This window comes from Aythya fuligula, chromosome 1 (assembly GCF_009819795.1).
Source record: "Aythya fuligula isolate bAytFul2 chromosome 1, bAytFul2.pri, whole genome shotgun sequence".
In the NCBI taxonomy this organism is placed as follows: Eukaryota; Metazoa; Chordata; class Aves; order Anseriformes; family Anatidae; genus Aythya; species Aythya fuligula.
In genome coordinates, this window is record NC_045559.1 from 74,539,819 (window position 1) to 74,561,580 (window position 21,762).

General features: G+C 37.4%; 1 protein-coding gene across 2 annotated transcripts in view; it reads left to right on the top strand.

The window, feature by feature from the left end:
- Positions 1-21,762, top strand: part of SCUBE1 (signal peptide, CUB domain and EGF like domain containing 1) — a 213,261-nt gene that overhangs the window by 43,748 nt on the left and 147,751 nt on the right. For both annotated transcript variants that reach the window (XM_032204498.1, XM_032204508.1), the window contains exon 4: positions 8,080-8,214. In XM_032204498.1, the coding sequence (XP_032060389.1) occupies positions 8,080-8,214 (135 nt within the window). The remainder of the gene's footprint in view (positions 1-8,079; positions 8,215-21,762) is intronic.

Consider the following 21,762-nt stretch of genomic DNA (forward strand, 5'->3'; position numbering starts at 1 on the left):
ATAGTAATAGGACAAGGGATAAAGGCTTTAAACTGAATGAGGGTACATTTAGATTAGATATAAGGAAGAAATTCTTTACTCTGAGGGTGGTGATGCACTGGCACAGGTTGCCCAGAGAAACTGTGGATGCCCCATCTCTGGAGGTGTTCAAGGTCAGGTTAGATGAGGCTTTGAGCAACCTGGTCTTGTGGGAGGTGTTCCTGCCCATGGCAGGGGTGTTGGAACCAGATGGTCGTTAAGGTTCCTTCCAACCCAAACTGTTCTGTGATTCTATGGTAAAAACTTAAGAGTTTAAAAGAGTGGAAAGATGTATTTGCTGAATTTATTTAGAAGGCAGTGTTACAGACAATCCTTAGCAACAGCTGGGCATCCAGAATTTTGGGAACCTTTTGGGTATACTTTGATTCACATGTTAGTGGGCATGTTTTCATGTCTTTTTTTTCTTCTTATATGAAGAGCTATACAGAAAGGACAAGGTTCTGTTGCATGACCTTGAAAGTTGGCTTTCCCTTAAAATAGAAAAAAAAAAAAAAATTGTGTAGTCCTTCAAGGAAAAAAATGGATTTTTTTTATCTTAGGATGAGTTTGCTATTCTAATTCTTTCCTTGCATTTGCTATTATATCAGACAACGTACTAAAAAGAGAAAACTCATGGGTGATTTTTTTAATTCTTTTAGTGAAATAAGCTTGAATGGGAAAGAAGTACATTTTTATATAAGATTTTTCCTTTCACACAGTTTCTCCAACATAATTTATGTATAAGTATACAGACATCTTGAAAATGAGGTGTTCTGTTTCAGTGTATGTGAATCGTCAAAAATTCCCTAAAGTGATCATTTGAAACTATTCCAAGTGTATTTATATTGTGGCCAGTACAGGCTGAGAAGTTTTCCACTGATAACTCAGACTGTTGTATTAAAGTACCAGAATTATATTTTTCAGATATGTATTAGCAAATAAAGAGGAACAGTATTTCAGCCTTATCTTCTGGAAAATAGTTTTTGTACTTAAAGGTACAAAATGGGTACATTAAAGAAGGCTGTAGTGAGGTGGGGGTTGGTCTGTTCTCCCACGTGCCTGGTGACAGGACGACAGGGAATGGGCTAAAGTTGCGCCAGGGGAGGTTTAGGTTGTGTATTAGGAAGAACTTCTTTACTGAGAGGGTTGTTAGGCATTGGAATGGGCTGCCCAGAGAAGTGGTGGAGTCACTATCCCTGGTGGTCTTTAAAAGACGTTTAGATGTTGAATTTAGTGATATGGTTTAGTGGAGGACTTGCTAGTGTTAGGTTAGAGGTTGGACTCGATGATCTTGAGGTCTCTTCCAACCTAGACAATTCTATGATTATGCCATTCTGTGAAAATTGTGAGTATATGCATTGATATATTTAGACTAAAGTGTGGAGATTGAATGATTTCCTTTGAAGAAGCTGAGGAACTTCATTTATTTATTTGTTTGTCTTTTTTTTTTCCAGTCATAATTAAAAATTGCTTCTGAAATTAGTCAGAGAAGCAATAAAAAAAATTAATATGACAGCAAAGAATGGGTTCTGTATCCTATTGGTGATTTACAGTAACAGGCTTAGAGTTGCATTTACAGGACAGGAAGCCAGACTGCCATGCAAATTAGAAATTGTTTAGGGTTTGATTATATCAGAATAAGCACCCTGGTCCCAATGCATAAAACCTTTTTGGCACCAACTAGATATGAGTAACGATGTCCACTGCCTGTGCAAGTGCAGCATTTTCTTGAACAGGCCTGAGACTCACTATATGCCATCAGCTATTCAGTACTTACAATACCCTCTGAAATTCACTGTACAAATATGTCGGAGATACAGATAGCCAAGAAGTCTATTTTACTGAGATGCACATAGAAAATTGTGGGTCTTTATAATCTCATTAATTGTGAGGGTTCAAATTTAGAGCAAAATGCCTTAAACCAAATACTATTGCAGCAGATCGAGTGTATTGCAGGAAAAATGAACCACTATTTCCACCTCAGATGCAGATTTGTCTGTGTTTATGGTTGCCTTAAGTGGTAGGTTCAATAGATTAAGTAGATTATTACAAAAACTGTTGGAGCAACATTAAAAAATTCCTTAGGTTCATTACCCATAAGAGGCATCTGTTACAGCCATACTTAGAGTGTGTATGTAGTATGAAGTTTAAGGAATACCACCATGTTTCACAAAGCAGCTGCAGGAAAGAAAGATTTTGAGCATTTCTTTTCAAGTTCTGTGGATCTGTTAACTGCACACAAATAAGAAACCTACTCTGTGGGTGTTCAGGTGATAGGTGATTGTAGCCCATTAAGAGGTAGGGTTCTTCAGGAGAGGTCATGGGCATGCGTTTGGTGTTGTACCATTGCACATAAGAAAAGAGTGGTTCTAGGGAAACCTTGTGTTTTACAATATTCATTGATCATTTTAGAATGGTTTGTGTATTCATCATCAAAAGTGTCCTTGTGATTACTTACTGGTGTTTCTCTTTTCTGTAAAATGTCCTTTATTTATCAAGGAAAGGCATTTTTTTATTACTTTTTTTTTTTTTTTTTTTTTAATTTCAACTCTGGTAAACATTAAACATTAAAAAAATAATAATTTCAACTCTGGTAAACATTAAAAAAAAAAAAAAAAAGAATTTTATTTTTTTGGAAAAAAAAGTGGACTTCTTCTCAGCAAAAGCTTCCTTGAAGGTTACTGAAACCACAGTAGTGAAGCACTGTATTCAGGGGCTTGGTATTCGTTTTTTCCTTTGCCACATTTTTCCATTTCTTTCTGAAGGAAGGGAACAAAAAGCAGAATTCTAGTGCCATGTGCAAATGGCAGAAAATTTGAGTCATGCTTTTAAATTCTTGTTAAAGTCTGATGTCAAATCTCCTGGAGATACAAATGTTGTGTATGTAGGTAGTGGTTTCTTTCTTCTAATATTTCCCTTTGTTTTCTCATATAAAGTTGGTGTAAGAAAGATGGTTTAGCAATTACTTAAATTAATGATCCCTGTTCTCATAGCCCCCTCAGCTGATGCCATGTATTAACTTTCCTACCTTGACATGTCACTACTTGTGTGAGCATTCCAGCAGGAACACCTGCCTGCAGCATCTTACCTGATACCACTTCCTCAGGTCCTGCATGGCAGATTTACTCTTTGGGCTTCCACAGCTATCTTGAAATCATATCTTCCAAGACACCCACTCCAACAGAGTATCGTGGTGCTTGAGGGGAATGGAATAGAGAAATGAGAACACTTGCCAGATGTTGCTGTCATTAACATTAATTTCTAGAAATGGGCACTTGTTTTAAACACGATGTACTGAAGTCATTTGAATTATCTTTGTAATAATATTTGTGTATAGCTGTGCTTTGTAGATTGAAATAGACCAGGTAGACCATACAAGGCTGAGGGGTATCAGTAAGATCACAAAACATACGAAAAAGACAAGTAGGGAATGAATATTAACTGTATATTACAATAATTGCATTAGGGGACATTAATTCAGACTATGAAACATGTTTGAAACAAAAAGAAGTCTTCTTTCAACTCAATTAAATCGTACCATCATGCTGGGTTCAGAAGAGATTGGAAAAATGAATACAGGAAAGGTCCACCAGTGGCAATGGCATGGCTAGTGGTTTAGGAAGGCTAATAGGTATGTGATCACAGGAAGCAGGAGGGCATGTCAGTAATGATTCTGTTCCATCTGTATAATCTTTCCTGAATATCCACTACAAGGCAATGTGAAAGATAGGATGTTGGGCTAGATGTTCTTTTTTTATTATTATTATAACAGCCATTACTATAGTAAATCCAGGAATGTGATTTTTGAGATTTTCACCCTTTTTTGGTTAGAAATATTCAGAATATAACGATTTTTTAAATTCCAAAATTGCATATTTGTATTTTCTGAGCTTGACATTGCTGATAATTTCTTTTACATATACAGTATATCCTTAATGGTGTTTAGTTTCTAACTTGAGAAAAGTCTGCAGTAATGCTGTCAAGAGTTCATCTCTCTGTCACAGTGTTCTACAATGGGTAAAATAGGCTGCTTAGAAAAATCAATGAATTTCAAAGAAAAATGAATTTCAAAGAATAGCTTAGAGTAAAATGTACAGGATTAGTTCCCTGGATCATGAGTCAAAGTCCCGTTTTCAGAAGTCTCCAAAGAATGTTAATGCAATGGTAAGTGAATTGTTCTGTCACTCCTAAATGCTTTGGAGACTTCAAGGATGACTCAGATTTCTGAGGGGCTTGAGTGCTTACAAGAATGCTCACATGAAAGAAAAATGCCAGAAGGAAGGAAGAGAAGATCATGGGAGGAATTGGACAGTGAACATACTGTTCATACTGTTCACTTGTCATTTGACTCTGTATACCATTTCCGCTTTTGTGTCTTCCTGCTTGTGGTTTTGGTTTCAGGTACCCTTAGCAGACCTTTCTCCCTCGTATCCAAATAGGACACATGGTCAGAATAGCTTCCTTAGGGCAGATACTGAAGGAAGTTCTGAGCCAGATCAAGGTGAAATACCAGTGGAGCGTGTTTGAAGTGTTCATCAGATAAGTTAAATGAGAAACTGAAAGCATTTGTTTATGTAATAAATAAAACATCCATCTTTATCATCTGTAATGTCTCCTACTCTTCGATACTGTTCCACACTACCGTTCTCTTAGAGGATCTCATGTTACCAAGATACAGAACACAAGTTTGATTATGTGAAGGCAGTGGGCCAAAAAGCTAGAGGTCTTACGCAAATTCAGGTATGCATTAATTTGCATCATACTTCTGATATATAGATGTATCTCTCTATATATGTATGTATATGTTTAAATGTATCCATTATCTTTCCCTTTTATTTGAAAGATACTTCTTTCCCAGCCCCTCCCTAATCTGGATTTTCCCTTATTCCTTGATGATGGCTAGCCAATTTGAAATTCAAGTCCCAATCTCCTTTGAAAAACAGGTTTCTCACACTGATCTATCCCCTGTATAAGTGATTCTAGCCGTTGTGCTGGTAGTCATTTTATCTATTTAGGTATGTTAGTAAGGAGTAGTTAAGGGCTGTGGAAACTGAGCATCTATTTCTAGATACTTTCAGTGATTATCAATGATTGCCTTTGGTGGAGACAATCACAGGGCAGGTCTTTGTGAGGAATGTTACTGCTCAGGTGAGAACCTTTTTCCATCTTTTTGTGAGTCTAGATTACATGTGTTTTCAGAAGCCTTGCTCCAGGTTCCCCTTTGGGATCAGCAGTAAGATTTTGAGGTTCAACTATCCTATAAGCTGTAGATATGGAATCATCACACTGTCAGGTGGTGAGCCTAACCTGGACTTTTGTCAGATAAAGAGCCTAGGAAGTGGATTTGAGTTTCTAATATCAGTTTTAGGGAAGAGAGGGATATGCACCCCCTGCCTTGGGGCTGCTGTCCTCAAGGAGGTAACCTTGGTCCTCAATAAGATGACCAGTGTTAGTGGATTTTGTGCAAAAGGTAGCCAAAGAAGACATACCTGCTCTTAAAACGACACTTTTTATACGGAGACATAAAGAAAGTGTGCTTTGTATTTGTGCTCACTTTAAAAGACTTAAAAATGGGTTTTAGTGGGACATGAAACAGATGTTCAAGAGAAAGGATTTTGCATCATCATCAGTGACTTTTTTTTCCTGTATTGGTTTTAGGCCTTGGGGTGCAGGTCTCCAGCAGGTCTAAATTGTCATACAAAGTGACAGTAAAGGCTGCTGAGGATCCACCCTGTTTTTCAAAACAGTCAACAGCCCAGTTTGACATCTAGAGCCTCCAAAACCGGAGCCAGAGGGAGCTTTATTGAAAAACTGACTTGTTATTTTAGTGTTTATGTGGAACTTAATCTCTAGAATGTCTGGTCCAAAATGCAATCTCACATTTGCTACATTACTGGTGTTTACATGTTCAACTGGGCAACTTGAGCTGCACTGAACTGGAGTTGCACAAACAATGAAAGAAAGAAAAAACATCTTTGGCAGCTCTTTCATTTCTAAGTTTTGAAGATATACAAATAATTGGTGTTTTGTTTTGTTTTGTTTTATTCCAGCGTAAGAAGAATCTGAGGGTTGGTGGTAAATTGAGCTGTCTCTACAAAAGTGGTAAATCACCAGCCTTTACTATCAAGAGCAGACAATAATGTTTATAAAATCATTGCATTTGTTTCAGGTTATTCATCAGAGCTGGAAGACAATTGTTCAACTTGCTTTGTGATACTATAAAGAATGCTTGAAAAGCTGCATGCTTTGTAGCAAAATTTTAGGGTTTGTACAATTACCAACTGAGACTTTTTCCTTCAGGAAGTTTTCAACTAATCTTCCAGAGAGGTGAATCTAGATTGCAGTATGCTGTTTTGAAGGAACAAGTTTGAGTTGGCACTAATAGGGCAGCAAGGCCTGCCGATTTACAGATGAAAATTCTCACAGAGTTGTCCTACTCATACTTCAGTAAGCAAGGAACGTCTTCACTTTTCCTTTTCTTAGGCTCTCCCAAACTGCTCTGATGGGGTTATGAAATAGGTTTGGGTCTGGAAAAGGCTAAGAACTGTGGGCAGGGAGGATGTTGACACAGGAAATGTGAGGCAATAGTGCTTAAATAAAATGAAACAAAATAAAGGAAAAGGACTGTCTATGTACTTGCATTGCAATTCAAGACACGAGTAGACAGTCTGGTTTCTGTGGGTATTGCTGTAATTACCTTAGAGCTTTCCTTCTCTGTGAAAAAGTGCTTGATTTTCTGTCATCTACATGAAGTGTGAGCAGCACAAACAGCAATAGCCGGCTTAGTTGCGCAAGCTGCTAGGTTAAGTTCCTACATTAGTTACCAGCTATGTTTCTCCAGCTTTTCTGAGCTCCCTGGTCTTGCCTGGAAGAGCACTGGCAAAAGCAGTTAGGTTTTACTTTAGTGTACTGTGGCCAGTCCTGCAGCAATTAATTTCTGAAGGAGCTGTGCTAGCTCTTCTGAGGCTTTCAGTGTTGTGAATCTGTTTTTTGTTGTTGTAGTTTTTGGTTTTAGCTTTGGTGGTTTTTTTTTTGTTGTTGTTTTTTTTGTTTTTTTGTTTTTTTCCCTTTCCAAAAATAAAATGAAAACAAAACATAACACCAAATTGTTTGCTGACATGTTGGCACATATGGTGGAATAACTAACTGGTGGCAGCGTGTCTATTTAAAAAAAAAAAAAAAAAAAAGCAAAACATGGATTTCTCAGGTGGCAAGTTGCTTTTATCCAAACAGAAAACAGAAAATGGATATGATACACCTCTTAGGAGCAAACAGGAGAGTTTCAAGGTTGAAAATGGGTCAGACATCTTTTAGTGGCAGTGTTGTCCCAATGCTGAAACGCATGTTTCTGTCAAATGCAACAGCATAAAAACTTTTTATGCCAAAGGGAGGTGATTGGAGCCTGGGGGGGTAGGCAGTGACTCTCAAAACAGCCAGTAGCTAATGCTGCCTTTGTGGTTTTATATATATGCCTATTAAAATGACAATACAGAAATGGAACATCTAGATTTAAGAAGCCTTCTTTTCATTAACCAACAGTAAACAAACTGACAAAGTAGGGAGTTATGACTCCAGTAATTGAAACATGCTGTTCTGTTCAAGACCAGAACTCTGTAAAGACTCTTTTTACCTAATAATGCCCTTTGTGTTTGCCTGCTACCCCTGCTAGAAATTCTGTATGCCTGAAGTATGTCTTTCCAAGCAGAGTGGGAATGACAGAGTGCAACACCACACCTGGCAGATGGGGTTGCAGCCTTTCTAGAACATTAACATTTAGAACATTTATTGCAGATTGGAAATTAATTTGCAGCTTGAAATGCATGGAGACTTTGCAGAGACTCCTCTGATCTGTTATTTATTTATTTATTTATTGTTATTTTAACTATAATCCTGGGATGCAGGAAAAAGAATTAGATGGATTAATTTAGATTAACTGTGATGGAGTCTGGGTAGTTTTGATTAGCTTAATTTTCAGTATGCCTTTTTATGGATTCCCTGCTCTTCCATATGTGTGTTCTGAATCTTTATATTACCTTGCATTTCCTTTTCCTTCTCTCCTAGATGTTGATGAGTGTCAAGATAACAACGGAGGGTGCCAGCAGATATGTGTAAATACTATGGGCAGCTACGAATGTCAGTGCAAAGAAGGCTTTTTTCTGAGTGATAACCAGCACACCTGTATTCATCGCTCCATTGGTAAGTTTCTAGAAATCAGTTCAAGCAGAAAGTGCTTTGAGAGGGTTACAAAAAATCATTTCACTGGTTGGTTGGAATCAGTCAATTCCTCTGCTACCCAAACTTGTACCACAACCATAAATAAAGCAAAGGAAAAGGCTTCCATATGAAGTAGAAATTATACATGGTTCAAACACCAGGCTTTTGGGACAGGCAGAGAAGAGATTTTCAAATGGCAACTTTCTGCTTCTGACTTTAAAGACTCAAAAACTTCTAATCTGTTTATTGCATAATAGTTCACGTGTCTTTTACCTTAGAGAGGGTGATACCTTAAATCAAAATTAACAGCTTAAAATGAAAAGCTTGTTGCTTCTGGAAGTTATGTTTTTGTGGTTTTGGTTTGTTGTGTTTGTGTTGTTTTTTTTGTTTGTTAGTTTGTTTTTTGCCAGTCATGTAATGTATTGCTTCATTGCAGACGTGATGGCTGATACTATACCAACACATCATTTTTCTTTGGTTCTGTACTGTGTCTGGGGTGGATTAGAAAACTGCTTCTCTGTTGCCTGCGCATTAGCAGCAGAAATAAGGAATCCCTGCAGAACTGTGGTCCTTGTGGCTGCTGATTTTGATTAGAATAAGCAGCTCTCCCTTTTCTATACATGTCAGACGTGAAAGACAAGTTTGAGTGGAAAGGGAGAAAAGAAAACAGCATAGCTATAAATCTTTGCAATTAAGTGGATTCTTTATGTGTTCATTCAGACTTCTGGTGACCCTGGCAGCAATGGGAATATATGCTAGCAAACTCATTTACCTATAGGCAATACAGAATGACAAAGTAGCAAGATGAGTCTGGTGATCAACAATATAAGCATGCTGTAAATTTTAGCAAGCCACACAAATGGTTCTGAGCTATTTTAAGTCACTAAAATTAACCAGAAAATCCTACTTGAACATAGAATATGAATTTAGTCACCCTGTCCTGTTTACAAATAAGCAAATCTTTGTAGTCTAGCATTTCAAAAATGTAAATGTATTTCTGGCACTGTGTGCCTGTTTACATAGAATTGTAATGACAAGTAGGAATTCTGATTTTGAGAAATGTGAATATATTCACAGGTCCACTTTTTAGCATAACTGTTAAGTTTTAAGCAATTGAAGTATTTTGATTTTGACAATGACATACAGTTAAGCTCTCTCAGCCAGTGTATTTTAAAGGTTGTTATCTAACAGGTTGTTATTTATCCTTTTCAACATAAATTGTTCGCATTTCTGTCCAGCATAAAGTAACCCTGACACAAAGATATCCAACAGGGCAAGGAATAGTAGCTGGAAGCTTAATGAAAACCACTTGCAGAGTGCTGTCATACAATCATTATTTCAATTTGCACATTATAACAATTCCCTGTTGTAATAAAAGAGAATTTAGTTATCAGAGATGGAAACTAATGAAATAAATTTAAAAAATGAGACTCTAAGGGCAAAAGTTTTTTGTAAGGAATAGATTTATTGAGGGAAATAGGTGAATTTTTGTGGCAAAGAAGATTTCTAGTTTGTAGGAAGGACTGGGGGAGTGGACTTGAATGTTGACTGCTGAATGCACTTAAATAATCATGGGAGTAATATATTTTTTAACTTATTTATGAGGAACGTCACATAAAACATGGACATTTAATTTGAAGCAATACCTTCACATTATTTAGAGTTGGAAAAAAAACACCACCAAATAGACTGATAATGATTGCAAAGTATATTACGAAGAGATGTTTTGTGAACTTTGAAAAATAAAGTATCTATTTGCAATAAAAACTGACATTAAACTGCAGTGTCATGATCCTTGACACAAATACATTGGGTGGGTATGCTGGAGGAAGGAAATGAGATGGAATGATCTATTTCAGTTGTCAGAGGTGACTGAATTGCAAATAGTAAACATTGTGTGGTGAGAAAGTAAATGGCCCTTTTTTTTTTTTTTTTTTTTTTTTTTTAATATCTGTGTTTACTTGCTTTCATCTGTCTCACTTGTAAGTGCCTCTACAGAAACTGTGGGAATGCAAAAATACCAAAATACTTCCACCAATCCATTCAGCTAGAATTGTGCCTAGTGCTCAATTACGTCTATACCTATGTTGGTAAACAAGGCTGAAGTGGACAAAGGCATAACACGCATCTAGAACTGCAATCCAAACACAGAGGTGCTGAATCACCAAAACACTCTGCAAGCTTGTTGATTTAGAGCATAGTAAGATCCATTAATTACAGTGGGATTACTTTTCTGTCTCTGAAAAATGCATGTGCAGTCACACAAACCCTTTGTCTCTTCAAGGACTCAGCTAATCTAAATCAATCACAAGGTTCTTCATTCAGTTTGCTAGCTACCACTTTATTCCTCCTGTTTTCAAATGCCTGGGGAGAAGTACTGCAAGGTGCTTAGGATGACTTGGAGTCAGGATGAGTTCACAGTGGAAGGGGCTGTACCAAGCCTAAGCAATGCCCTCGCTGTGGGGCAGCTTGCCTTCCTCAGCCTTCAGCAAGGCTGGTACTTTGAGCTCATCAGCACATTCAGGTGATATGCTAGCTTCAGATTTGAGAAATGGCAGTGGATATTTTCTCAGGGGTTGAACATAGGAAAAAAAGTGTCCCTTTTTGCACTAACCAGCCAAGGGAGAGGTATCTTGTGATACAAGGTGTCCTCTTTATGACTGTCAGCTGCAGTGTGAGAAATGTGTTGTGCTTGTCTCAGTGGTTTGCCAGGTGTGTTTTACCATCATGGTAGGGGTTTTTAATATTATCCTTGTGTCCCAAATGGCATATTGCTTGCAGTCTAGAAGTGTTCTCATTATTTTCCGTGGACAAGAAGGATTCATGATCTACTGAGAAATATAAATTTTGTACCAACCAGAGGCCAGGCTGACATTAAAGTCAGGGCATACCCTGGTTTCCCAGTATTTGCTCTATTTCACCATCTTTGTTATAGGCCTGCTGATTTCTTATGTTTAATCTCTACATCTTTTGGGAGGAGACTATGCCCAGTACAACTTACCTCATTTATTTTTGCATAAAACTTAATTTCCCTTTGCCTAGTTTACTCACATTAATGATCACAACAACAGAGAGAGAGAGAGAATGGGAGGGAGTGTGGATTATGAAAGATATGGGGAACTTGTTGTTTATCTTAATTACAGAAGTCAGTGTGAAAGCTGTAAGTTACACTGGAGACGCATTTGTGTTTCCTTATGAATTGAAAAGAAACCAGAATAAAACAGCTGTTACTGTATCATCTCCAGCTCCAGAGGGAACATGTGTTTAATAAATGTGGAGAATCATACACTGTGGTTATGACTGAGTCAGGTGAGGGGGTTACAGCATGTTTTTCGTTAATAATGCTGATAAGCTAAAAGCTCCAGTTTAGCAAAGCCTCTGGGCACATCCTTAAGCTCCTAGTAATATCAAAGTTGGTTAAAAATGTGAACTGGACCTAAAAGCACCAAAATAGACAGAATTTAGCTAGATGCCTGTAATGCCCCTGAAGTTGAGTCTGTGTGAGATGAAAGGTACAGTATGTCCCTCAACTATTAAAGGTGTTGTGTTTAGGAGCCCTGGGGATAAAGTGCCTCCCCAGCCAGAAATCTCAGTCAAAAGCAGTAAAGAAAGCTATTACTGTCCTACCTAGAGAGAGCAAGTCACCTAAAGCACAACAGGTGTTTGCTCACAAGCCAGATGATCTCATGAGTTCTGTGGCTAGGAAGACTTTTGCCATTTAAAATTTCATGCCTTGAATGAACATAGTTATATTAATGGTCTTATATATGCTAATTGTTCACTGCCAGTATTTTTATACAGCTAGTATGGTGGTTTTACTCAGGTGGGCAGCCAAGTTCTACCACAGCTGCTCTCTCCCTCCCCCTCCTCAAAGAGGAAGGGGGAGAAAGTACGACACAAAGAGCTCAAGGTTTGAGATGGAGACAAGAAGAGGTGGAGTAGTACCAGACCGTAGAGGTATGGAGATTGTGATGGTCTGGTCAAATAGCAGAAAAGGTTTTGTTTGTTTGTTTGTTTTAATGTGGTTGTCAAAGTAATTTTTCAAGCCTGTTTTTTTTGTTTGTTTGTTTGTTTTTTGTGTTTTTTTTTTGTTTGTTTGTTTTTTTAAGTGAAGAATTACTTATTCTATTAGACTTACATTCTTAGAAGAGTTAGGGATTTTGATGTTTAAAGTCAAGCTACCACAATCCAGCAAATTACTGTGCTACAAACCAAGTCTCAGAAACTGCATCTCTTTTTGCACAAGTGCAACAATCTAGTCTCAGAGGAAGGAAAATCATGCAAAGTCAAACTGTCTTACATTTGTAATGGGCTAAGTATTCTTATGAAATGACTTACCATGCTTGTGCTGATACATAGTACCTTGTAAACTTGTTTATAGGTTTAAACCCTTGAAAATTTTGCAGTAGCAGCATAGGAGTCCTGTAACCTGGCATCAAACTATTCACTTCCTCACTTTAGTCTGAGGACTAAAAAAAACCACCTTTGTTCATATTTTTTTCTTTCCTACTTTCCGTGATTTATTGTTATTTCTTACGCATTTTCTTAGTTCAGTGGGATTTCATAGCAGTAGAATAATGTGTTAGGACTCCCTGGGAGGAAGCACAACCCCCAGCCAGTACAGAAGAAGTCTAGGCTTCTGGGTTTTTGGACTTTATTCCCATCACTGGTGCTGATGCCTTGTGGGACTCAGGGCAAGAAGGTTATTGTGACTCAGAATTTCTGCAACAGGCTTTAGAGGACAAAGGTGCTTTTTCTACAGAAGCACAATAATCTATTCATGTTTAGATTAATGTGGAAGGGTGACTTTAAATAATTAAGTATTGCCAGCACCATTCAAGAATTCATGAAGCACAGGGTTTCTCATCTCAACTGTGAAAGCTCTTTCAATGGTGACGTAACCAGTTAAATTATTCCATCGCTTCCAATATATTTGCAATAGCTATCCTGAGTACAGGCTTTCCACTGGAACATCATCCTATTTGTCTTTTTAAATTGGAATCCTAATATGATTGGAAAGTAGAGGAATATGTTAAATATATTTTAAGGGAATCAGTTTACGTGCTTTTAGATAACATAATAATAAAACATTTCAGACAGCAAAAGTTTTATCTGGACAAACATACAGAGATTCTAGATGCTTTTTCCTAAGACTGCACTCAGTATGACTGAAGCATAATAGAATCTAGTTCATTTATACATTCATACGTTGCATTTTGATCAATTATCTTTCACAGAATGTAGGATACAGAATGTATCCAGGAAAAAAGGCTTAACAAAGCATTTTAAATCTCGTTGTTCTCTGTTAGAAGTGTGTAAGCTTTTAAAAGTGCCTATAATCCACAGAAATTGCTGTACTTTGGTTTCAGGAATTTTTATTTGCTTCAGCAGTCAGTGTGAAGGACACCTCACCTTTGCTTTCTCCATTGCTCTAGGATGGAAGGAGTTTTTGTTTTCCTTCCAGCCAAGTTACAACAGGTGACAACATCTGATATAAATTGAAAATAATCTCTCTTAGGCCTGATCTTGCACCTCTCATGCACCTGTGATTTGTCAGGATTAAGACTAGTAAAATTACACTGGTATAAAATTGATTTAAGTAAAAACTGTCTTAAGTTCAGCTGTAAGGGTAAGCAATAATTATAAAATCATTAAAAACAATATTAGGTGAAAACTTAGGATTAGATATGAAAATGTAGTTTACCCAAATAAATGTGCAACAGCAGGTTTTTTTAGTAAAATATCAAAATTGTTAAAGTTGTGTTTGTTTGTTTTAAATTTAATTTTTCACATTTAAGGTCTTCAATAAATGTCATCTTAAATGGTGACTGCTTAGAATGTCATAGAACTGGAAGCAAAGGCATGCCACTCTTCCTTTATAAACGTTTTAAATCTATCTGAAACCTGAGGCTGCAATCTTCCTTTTATAGGTAAGAAACATGAGGTGTAAGCAATACTGTATTGTCTAAAGTCCTTGTAACTGTGTCTGAACTGCAGGACAGATTCACTCCAGTAAACCAGCTGTAGCCCTGTTCCTCAAAGCAGTCCAGATAAAAACAAATACATGAGGAAACGGTATAGGATACAAAATTGTGGTAGTGTTTCTGTATATCCCAAGCTGCAGGGTTAAGTAGAGCCAAGTATGGTTTATTGCAGGCCCCTGTTGGTTACCTAAGCACAAACTGAGACCCACTTCATACTTGTACTCAACAAAATGATGAAGTCTCTACATACTCTACCTTAGTTTTAGAGCTCACTTGCCATCTAAAAGAAAAATACTGCACTTTATAATTTTCTAGTGTTTTGCAGAAACTGTGCTGTAGTAGATTCCAAATTTAAGTGTCCATGATCAAAGAGACATACATTAAAAAAAAAAAAAAAAAAGCCTAATGTTCTAGAAAACATTAACTGATAAGTAACCAACAAGTCACATGTCTAAGTTGCACATAGTGCTTGAACAGTAATAAAAACAGCACAGTTTATCATTTAGGCAGTCATGTTCAACTAGGACATGTAGATAATTTCTCTGTGAACCAGAATCTGGAATAGTTTAATAGTGTGGTAGTTGCTTCTGCATGGCTTCTTTGCCAATGCCTTTTGGTTTGGAGGAGATGAAACTAAAGGGAGAAAAGAATTGTATAAGAAATAAGCTGGAGATGTAAAAAAGTGTGTATTGGAAAGAGCAGCTGTTTGAAACACCCTGCAGCAGCATGACAGGCAGCTAGCTTGCCAGGAGGAGCAGGGAATTTGTAAGTCAGATCAAAAATCTCTCCATACCTGTGTGACAGCAAGTACAGTAAACACTCTGTAGCTCAGCTCCTGACTGACTGGCAGTGCTGACAAGATGGGAAAGCTATACGCATGAATGGGAAAACACACTAGGAACAGTACATTAAAAAGAGAAAAAAAAAAAAATAAAGAGAGAAAATATGGGGGCTTTCACACTCAATCATTCAATAGCATTGGAAGAGAAACAATATTCTGTTCATACTGTCTGCTCTGGATATAGTAGGTTATACTAAATAAAAGAGCTGGCATGTTTTTTAAAGGCCTCTAGCATTCAGTTGACTGAAACATCAGGTGAGAAAGATCTGGGAAGAATATTAAGCCAGGATGTACTGGAAGAAGCTTGCATTCACAAATGTGCACAAGTGGACTCTGTTTTAAATACGCCACACTTTGAATTTCTCATGATATGTCTCTCTCGTGCCATTAGGGATACAATGATGAATTCCTGTCCCATCCTGAATGCTGTGTAGAGATGCTTAGCATCTTTCATACCTACTGTAGTGACTATGGACCTCTCAGTATCTCTCTTACTTCTTTTTCACTATGTGGAGAAATCACCCACAGACCATATTGTAGGCACTGTTTCTCTTTTTTGCTATTCATGACAAATCTCAGAAGTGTAATGCAGTAGGAACTCTCTAGAGGCTGATACCACAATGTGTTTTTGGCTATAAACCAGTAGGAATTTAAGTTATAAATGCTAAATAGCTGTTCAGTAGCTGTGTACCCTACTGTGTATAGTATGTATACTATGGATTTAATGAGTTCAATTAATTATTCAGTTCCGTGTAATTATGTTTGAGGTTGCTCTGAGCTATCCTGAAATAATTTAGGAGTTTATGGAAATAAGAAGGAAGATGCTTGCATTTAATAACATTGTATATTTTCAAGCCTGATAGTTGTATGCTTTGCTAAAGTTTGCATCCTAGAAGCTTTTGGGTAGTGAAATTGTTGTTGTTACTGTTCTTGATGGTACTTTGGTTTATTTATTTATTTATTTGTTCTTGAGCACCAGTCAAGAAAGGGACCAGATCATGCTAGAGCTTGAACAAACTTGGAAAATTTGCAGCCTAAGTAAACAAGGTAGACATAGGGCAGAGGACAGAACAAAAGACAAAGTCACACACACTGTGAATGCTTTCACAGCAGAAATGCTGTGGTAGCACCAAGAGATAGTTTTAAGAGCCACAAAAGGAGATGGGAGACAAGGATGTATCAGCTAAACAGCAGGAGGAGGAGGAAGACAGACAGATAGTCAAGTGGGAATGAAGTGGAGGAGACTAAATCAAAGAAGAAATGAAAGGTGTGGGAGAGTTAGCACAATGCAAAACCTATACTTCTCTGTCTCCTGAATTTCCTCGTTCGCTAATGCCATTTCTTTTCAGTATCCTCTCTCTTTTAGTTTTCTTCTTATTTAGCTAACTCCTCTCCTGTTTAAACTGTATTGTAGTCAAACTATCCAAATCCCATCAATATATTGGAAGACCTGTGTTATTTTCAGTGGAATGGGTCAAGTGCTGGGACTGCAAAGCAAACCTGCCAGTCATGCACAGGTCAACAGGATGATAACCCCATAAGAGTTCAGCTCCTTGCATCTCCGAGGAGACAAAAAATGCAGAAAAAAGGCATTGACTATAACAGGGAGCAAGGCATCATGTGCTGTTGGAGTTCATTATTCTCTGAACTATGTTCACCGCTGGTAAGAGCATTGAGCTTGTGCAATGAATCAGTCTACCTGCTTTTATGCATAATGTATAGGATGATTATGCATTTCAAGAGGCTGTCTGACTTATGCTGATAAGTTAATAATATCTTTCTTCTTTTGTACCAAACATAAAACATTCACCTGAGAGTGAAACCTACATCACTTTTGTCCCTCTTTGGTGTGGAGCACCTCCTTTAAAAGTTCTTTTGTGTGTTCATAGCTGATTAAATCACAGAACATGCAATGTAATCTAATAGTATCCAGTACTGTGAGCATTGTGTTATGCTGGTGATTTAGCAGAGTTGGCAGGTTTTCTCCCTACAGGTAACATGGGCTAAAGAAAATATAATAGCTGCTCTCTTCAATCCATATCAAACTGCAAAGTACTAGACAAGCTAGATCTAAGAGCCTCCATACTCAAACACTATTTTGACAGAGTTTACATGATCAATGTTGGCATTTCAGTATTTTGTGTAATGACAATTGGTTATTTAAATTGACATTTGTTTTGGAATGCTAGAAATACCAAGATGGGAAGCAGTGATGTGAACAGTTCTTATGATTTGCATTCCTTGTTCTATCTGCTTTGGAAGTTAACTGCTTGTTATTTGCTCTTCTAATCACTGATTAATTAGAGGATGTTGAAAACATCCTCTAATTACAAAATACAAAAACTACCACAGGACTCTAAACCCCCTTTGAAATAGGAACTATTAGGCCATGTGCTGTAGATTATTGGTATAGGAGACAGAAAAGTTAAATAATTTGCCTAGAAGAAAGACAGGAAGCCTACAGAAATCTCAAGAGCTTTTCAGAACAGTTGTGAAGGAATCATTAGACAGAGCGTGCCTTTTTATTGAAACTAAGTTGTTTTCATCAACCCCCTTTTGTAAAACTGTGTCTGTTTTTCTTTATGCTCCTACTAGGAAAATGTTGCAGATGTCTTAAGATCCATTCTTTTGCTCTGTTATTTAATTGTTTTCTTTCATCCCTGGTGCACTTTAAAATCAGTGATTGATGAGTTACATGTACATGTTTGGCAATCAAAGTGTAGCACAGTGCCTTTGCAAATCCTATCCTCTCCCATCTTCCCTTCCTAGACTTCCATCACCTGTTTGTTTTCTGTTGGTTTCTGTTGGATGAGAAGTTGTAAATTGTAAATTGAACAATTTCTGACGGTGCCAAGGAACTCCTTACTGAAAATCCAGATGCCTGATGACTCTGCACTGTGCCCTTGTATTGGGAAGGCAGCCAAAGTTACACTGGGAATGTGTACATTCTGAAAAGTGAGGTAGAATACAGCTACCTGAACAGGTCAACCAAATGTTGTCAACATTATTTTAGAAAGAGGTGTATTTTTCCACTAAACCAAATTCTGTCCTCTGAAGTAGCTCCTTTTTCTGGAATAATAATAATAATAATAATAATAAACCTCCTAGAAAAATAAACAAACATCAAAATTCTGAAACATGTAGTCCTGAAGGGTGTTGTCCTTGGCACTGTACAGTGTGGTAGTTAGGCAGCCTTGTCTGCCTTCATATGCCAGGCAGTGCGGCTAGATTTCATCTGTTGTATTACACCATAACATGAATGTCCATGAAGCATCTTACCAAGAGGGTAGACTGAGCATTTACTGCAAGAAACAGCTCAAGCATGAAGCCTGGTTTGGCTGGTGAAGGAGCATGTTCCCAGCAGCATTTCTGAATTGCCAGTTTCCATTCACAGGTGAAATATTTCCAGGTTAGGGGAGCTTTTGAGGAAAAGGTCAAACACAATCACACACACACAAAAAACTGGCCAGCACTATCAAAGGGCAGCATTCAGGCTGTGCTTGTGGAGAGACTGGCTAACTCTGCCCTTACAGACAGTTGTGTGTTTCTCCCTGTATGCTCTTCTCTAAACTCTGTGTTTCTGCTCCACATCTCCCCAGACAAAATGCTTTTAGAATTCCTTCTAGGCTTCCCAAGAAAAATTATAATTTGTCCTAAGTGCTTCCTTAATGGCCATTTAATTACTCTGCTCTAATTGGGGTCTGGGAAAACACATCATTAAAAAAAAAGCCTGTAATAAGCTGCTTTAAAACAGGATTTGGTGAGCAGTACTTTCCTAACCTAATCTGTGTCTCTCTTTTGAATCCTAAATAGTATGTTTACCTGGACATTTATTTTGAAAAGGCTTTCTGTGGAGATCTCATCATGACTATTTGGCATTTGGCTAAGTTACCGTTTATCTTCAGCTGGCATTAGTTGAAAATACCTTGTGCTGTTGAATCTTCTGAGAATTCACATAAAGAGGTAGTAGCTGTCATTCCTGAGCTATCTCTCTGAGAAGCTGACCATTTATCTGCCAAATGAACTCTGAATTACTCTGGAGGATTATCTGTCAGGAGCTCACTGAAATGCTCCACGGAACAGCCCTGCCGTAGAGTAAAAAAAATAATAAAATCAAAGAACACTGGTGGTAATAATCAATAGTTAGATCCTTTAAAAATACAGCCTTGGTGAGAGCAGGAAAGTCCCACTGTATTTTGTGTGTTGCTCTCAGTTTCATGTAAGAGGGACACAAAGTGGATAAAGGAATTTTCCTGTTGTGCAGCTTGTGGATATGTTTTTAACCCACCTCTGAGGCTTTTTAGACCTAGCTATAAATGGTGTCGCTTCTGAGTGTCCATCAAATTAGCTTCTTATAAGCTATCAAGTGCTTAAACACCTAACATAAAAATATTTCCAAGCACTCAAAGTTTATGTCACTTAGTTATATATTTTATGGTTTGCTTTGTTTCTTTGTTTCCCTTAAAAAACACCTGTATTGGCCTCATTTTCTTTTAGTGTTTCTTATGACTCACTTCATGGAGATAATTCTGTGCTAAGCTCTACTACTTGTGCTATCTGAAAAGCAATATTGTGGTCAGAAGTGTGGCTGTGTTGAATGACATCATGTTTGCTATTCTATATTTGTCCTCTCCTTGGACTTTCACAAACTGTTTACAGGCAGAAATAAGATTCCTCTGCCTTCTAATCTGATATGATATCAGAATAAAAATAGTAATTTTTTTCTGCTTACCTTGACAACTTGCAAATAGTGGCCAAATAAAAATCTGTTTTCAAAGTTTAGATGATACTATTTGTCGAAGTACGGAGATCAAATGGAGCTGCTTATAAAGAAGATTTCTATTTTTCCATGTTCACCCTTGCACAGCAATGCTTCCTGCACTCTATTTATTGTTACAAGGTCTTACTGAATTCTGACAAATGCCTCATAGATTCCAAATGATTTTCTTCACTTTTATTTTCATAGATGACTCAAACAAGGGATCGATACTAACTGGATATTCTTCTAGCAGATGTCATGTGTATTTCCATGTGCAGCTTTGCCAATGTGTCATCATCTTCATTCATCCTGTCCTTTCACCTTTTCATTGTTACTAAAGAACAGAATACCAATTAGGTGTATAAATGAAAAATCGGATGAAATAAAATGGCTTTGATAGACCATGAAATATCTGAACGCTAAAGTAGTGTTCCCTCTGAAATGGAGATGAGATGCAAGTATGATTAAACTGATTTAGAAGTCCACAAACTCCCAGCAATTTCAGTAGAACTTAAACTGGACTCATGAGACGGTGAACATCTTCCAACAATAGATGGATGATGCAAATTATTTCCTTGGGTTACAGCATTGCATAGGTAAATAAATATATGAATAACTGTGCCATCATCGCAAATTTTTCCCTTCCCGTGAAATACTTTAGCAAACCATTTCACCAATCTGGAGGACAGAAGTGTCTCTAGGACCAACACAGAACTTTGTGAAACGGGATTAAAAAGTGCCAGGAAAAAAACAATATGTGGTAAGTAAACTGATAGCAGTTCAGTACTGAAGAATATGCTTTCAAGGATTTTACATAGTCTACTAATCCCAAACACTATTAATGATACTTACGATAGTAAGAAGTAGGTAGGCACTGTAGCAGGGCAGTAAATAGGTGCTGAGATGCTTTTTATCATCTTAAAACCAGCAGGCTCTCTTCTGTGTTAAACTGACTATTTGCAATGACAAATAAGCCTCAATGCACAGAAAGAGAACAGTGGTATGAAAACAGTAGGGTGATTTATATACACACTGGATGTTTCTCACCCTCCATGTGCCAGAAGGGCATAGTGACTCCTGAGTGAAGCAGGTTCTTTTTCACTTTCATGCCCTATAAACATTTAATTCCCTAAACATTGCCCTATAAACATTTCATTCATTTCTGAAGTACAGCTAGTAGATTAGGGTTCCACTTGTGTTGGTGATAGCATTTGGTCTTCTAGGGCTAATAACATAGTGCTGCTATTTCAGGTCCCACCACATGAAATCTGATGCTGAGTTTACCAGGAAAAAAAAAAAACAAACATTTGTGACAAGAAGAGGATTAAATTTGATGGCTTGAGGAAAATATATGTGCGTGGATGCCCCCTTTGTGTTTGTGCTTGGGGCTGGTTGTAGCATTTGAGTGGAGAAGCAAGAGGATTACTTTGGTGAAGATAAATAACAACAGTAGTAAAAGGAGAAATTATAACTGTGCTTTAAAATGGTCCTCTTGGGAATAAGTGTGCTCGGATAATAAAGGATCTTGTTGTTTCAGCTCATTGGAAAGTTGTTTTTGAATGCCTTAATGGCACTGCCTGAGGAAATGTAGATAGCAGGTAACTTTTTTTTCAAATGGCAATATATTTATCATCTCCATTCTATACTCATCTTTCCCCAGCACCTCTCACTTTTGTCCTGACCTAGACTGTGAAATGTTGATTTCCAGACTATGAGTCACTCATCTCTCTCCCTCATGCCCCCACCAAAAGTTATCGTCATGCTGGCTTGAGCCTGAAATTTGATTTGTGTGAGCTAGGATTACTGTATGTCAGACATTTTATTAACATTTATTCTCTGAGAAAAATTCAGGGAGAAGAGGAACATTCTGTTTCCGCAGAATGGCAAACTGTTTTCCCATAAAAGAGTCAACAGTAAAAAGTTCTAAAGGTTTTTCATAAGTAACT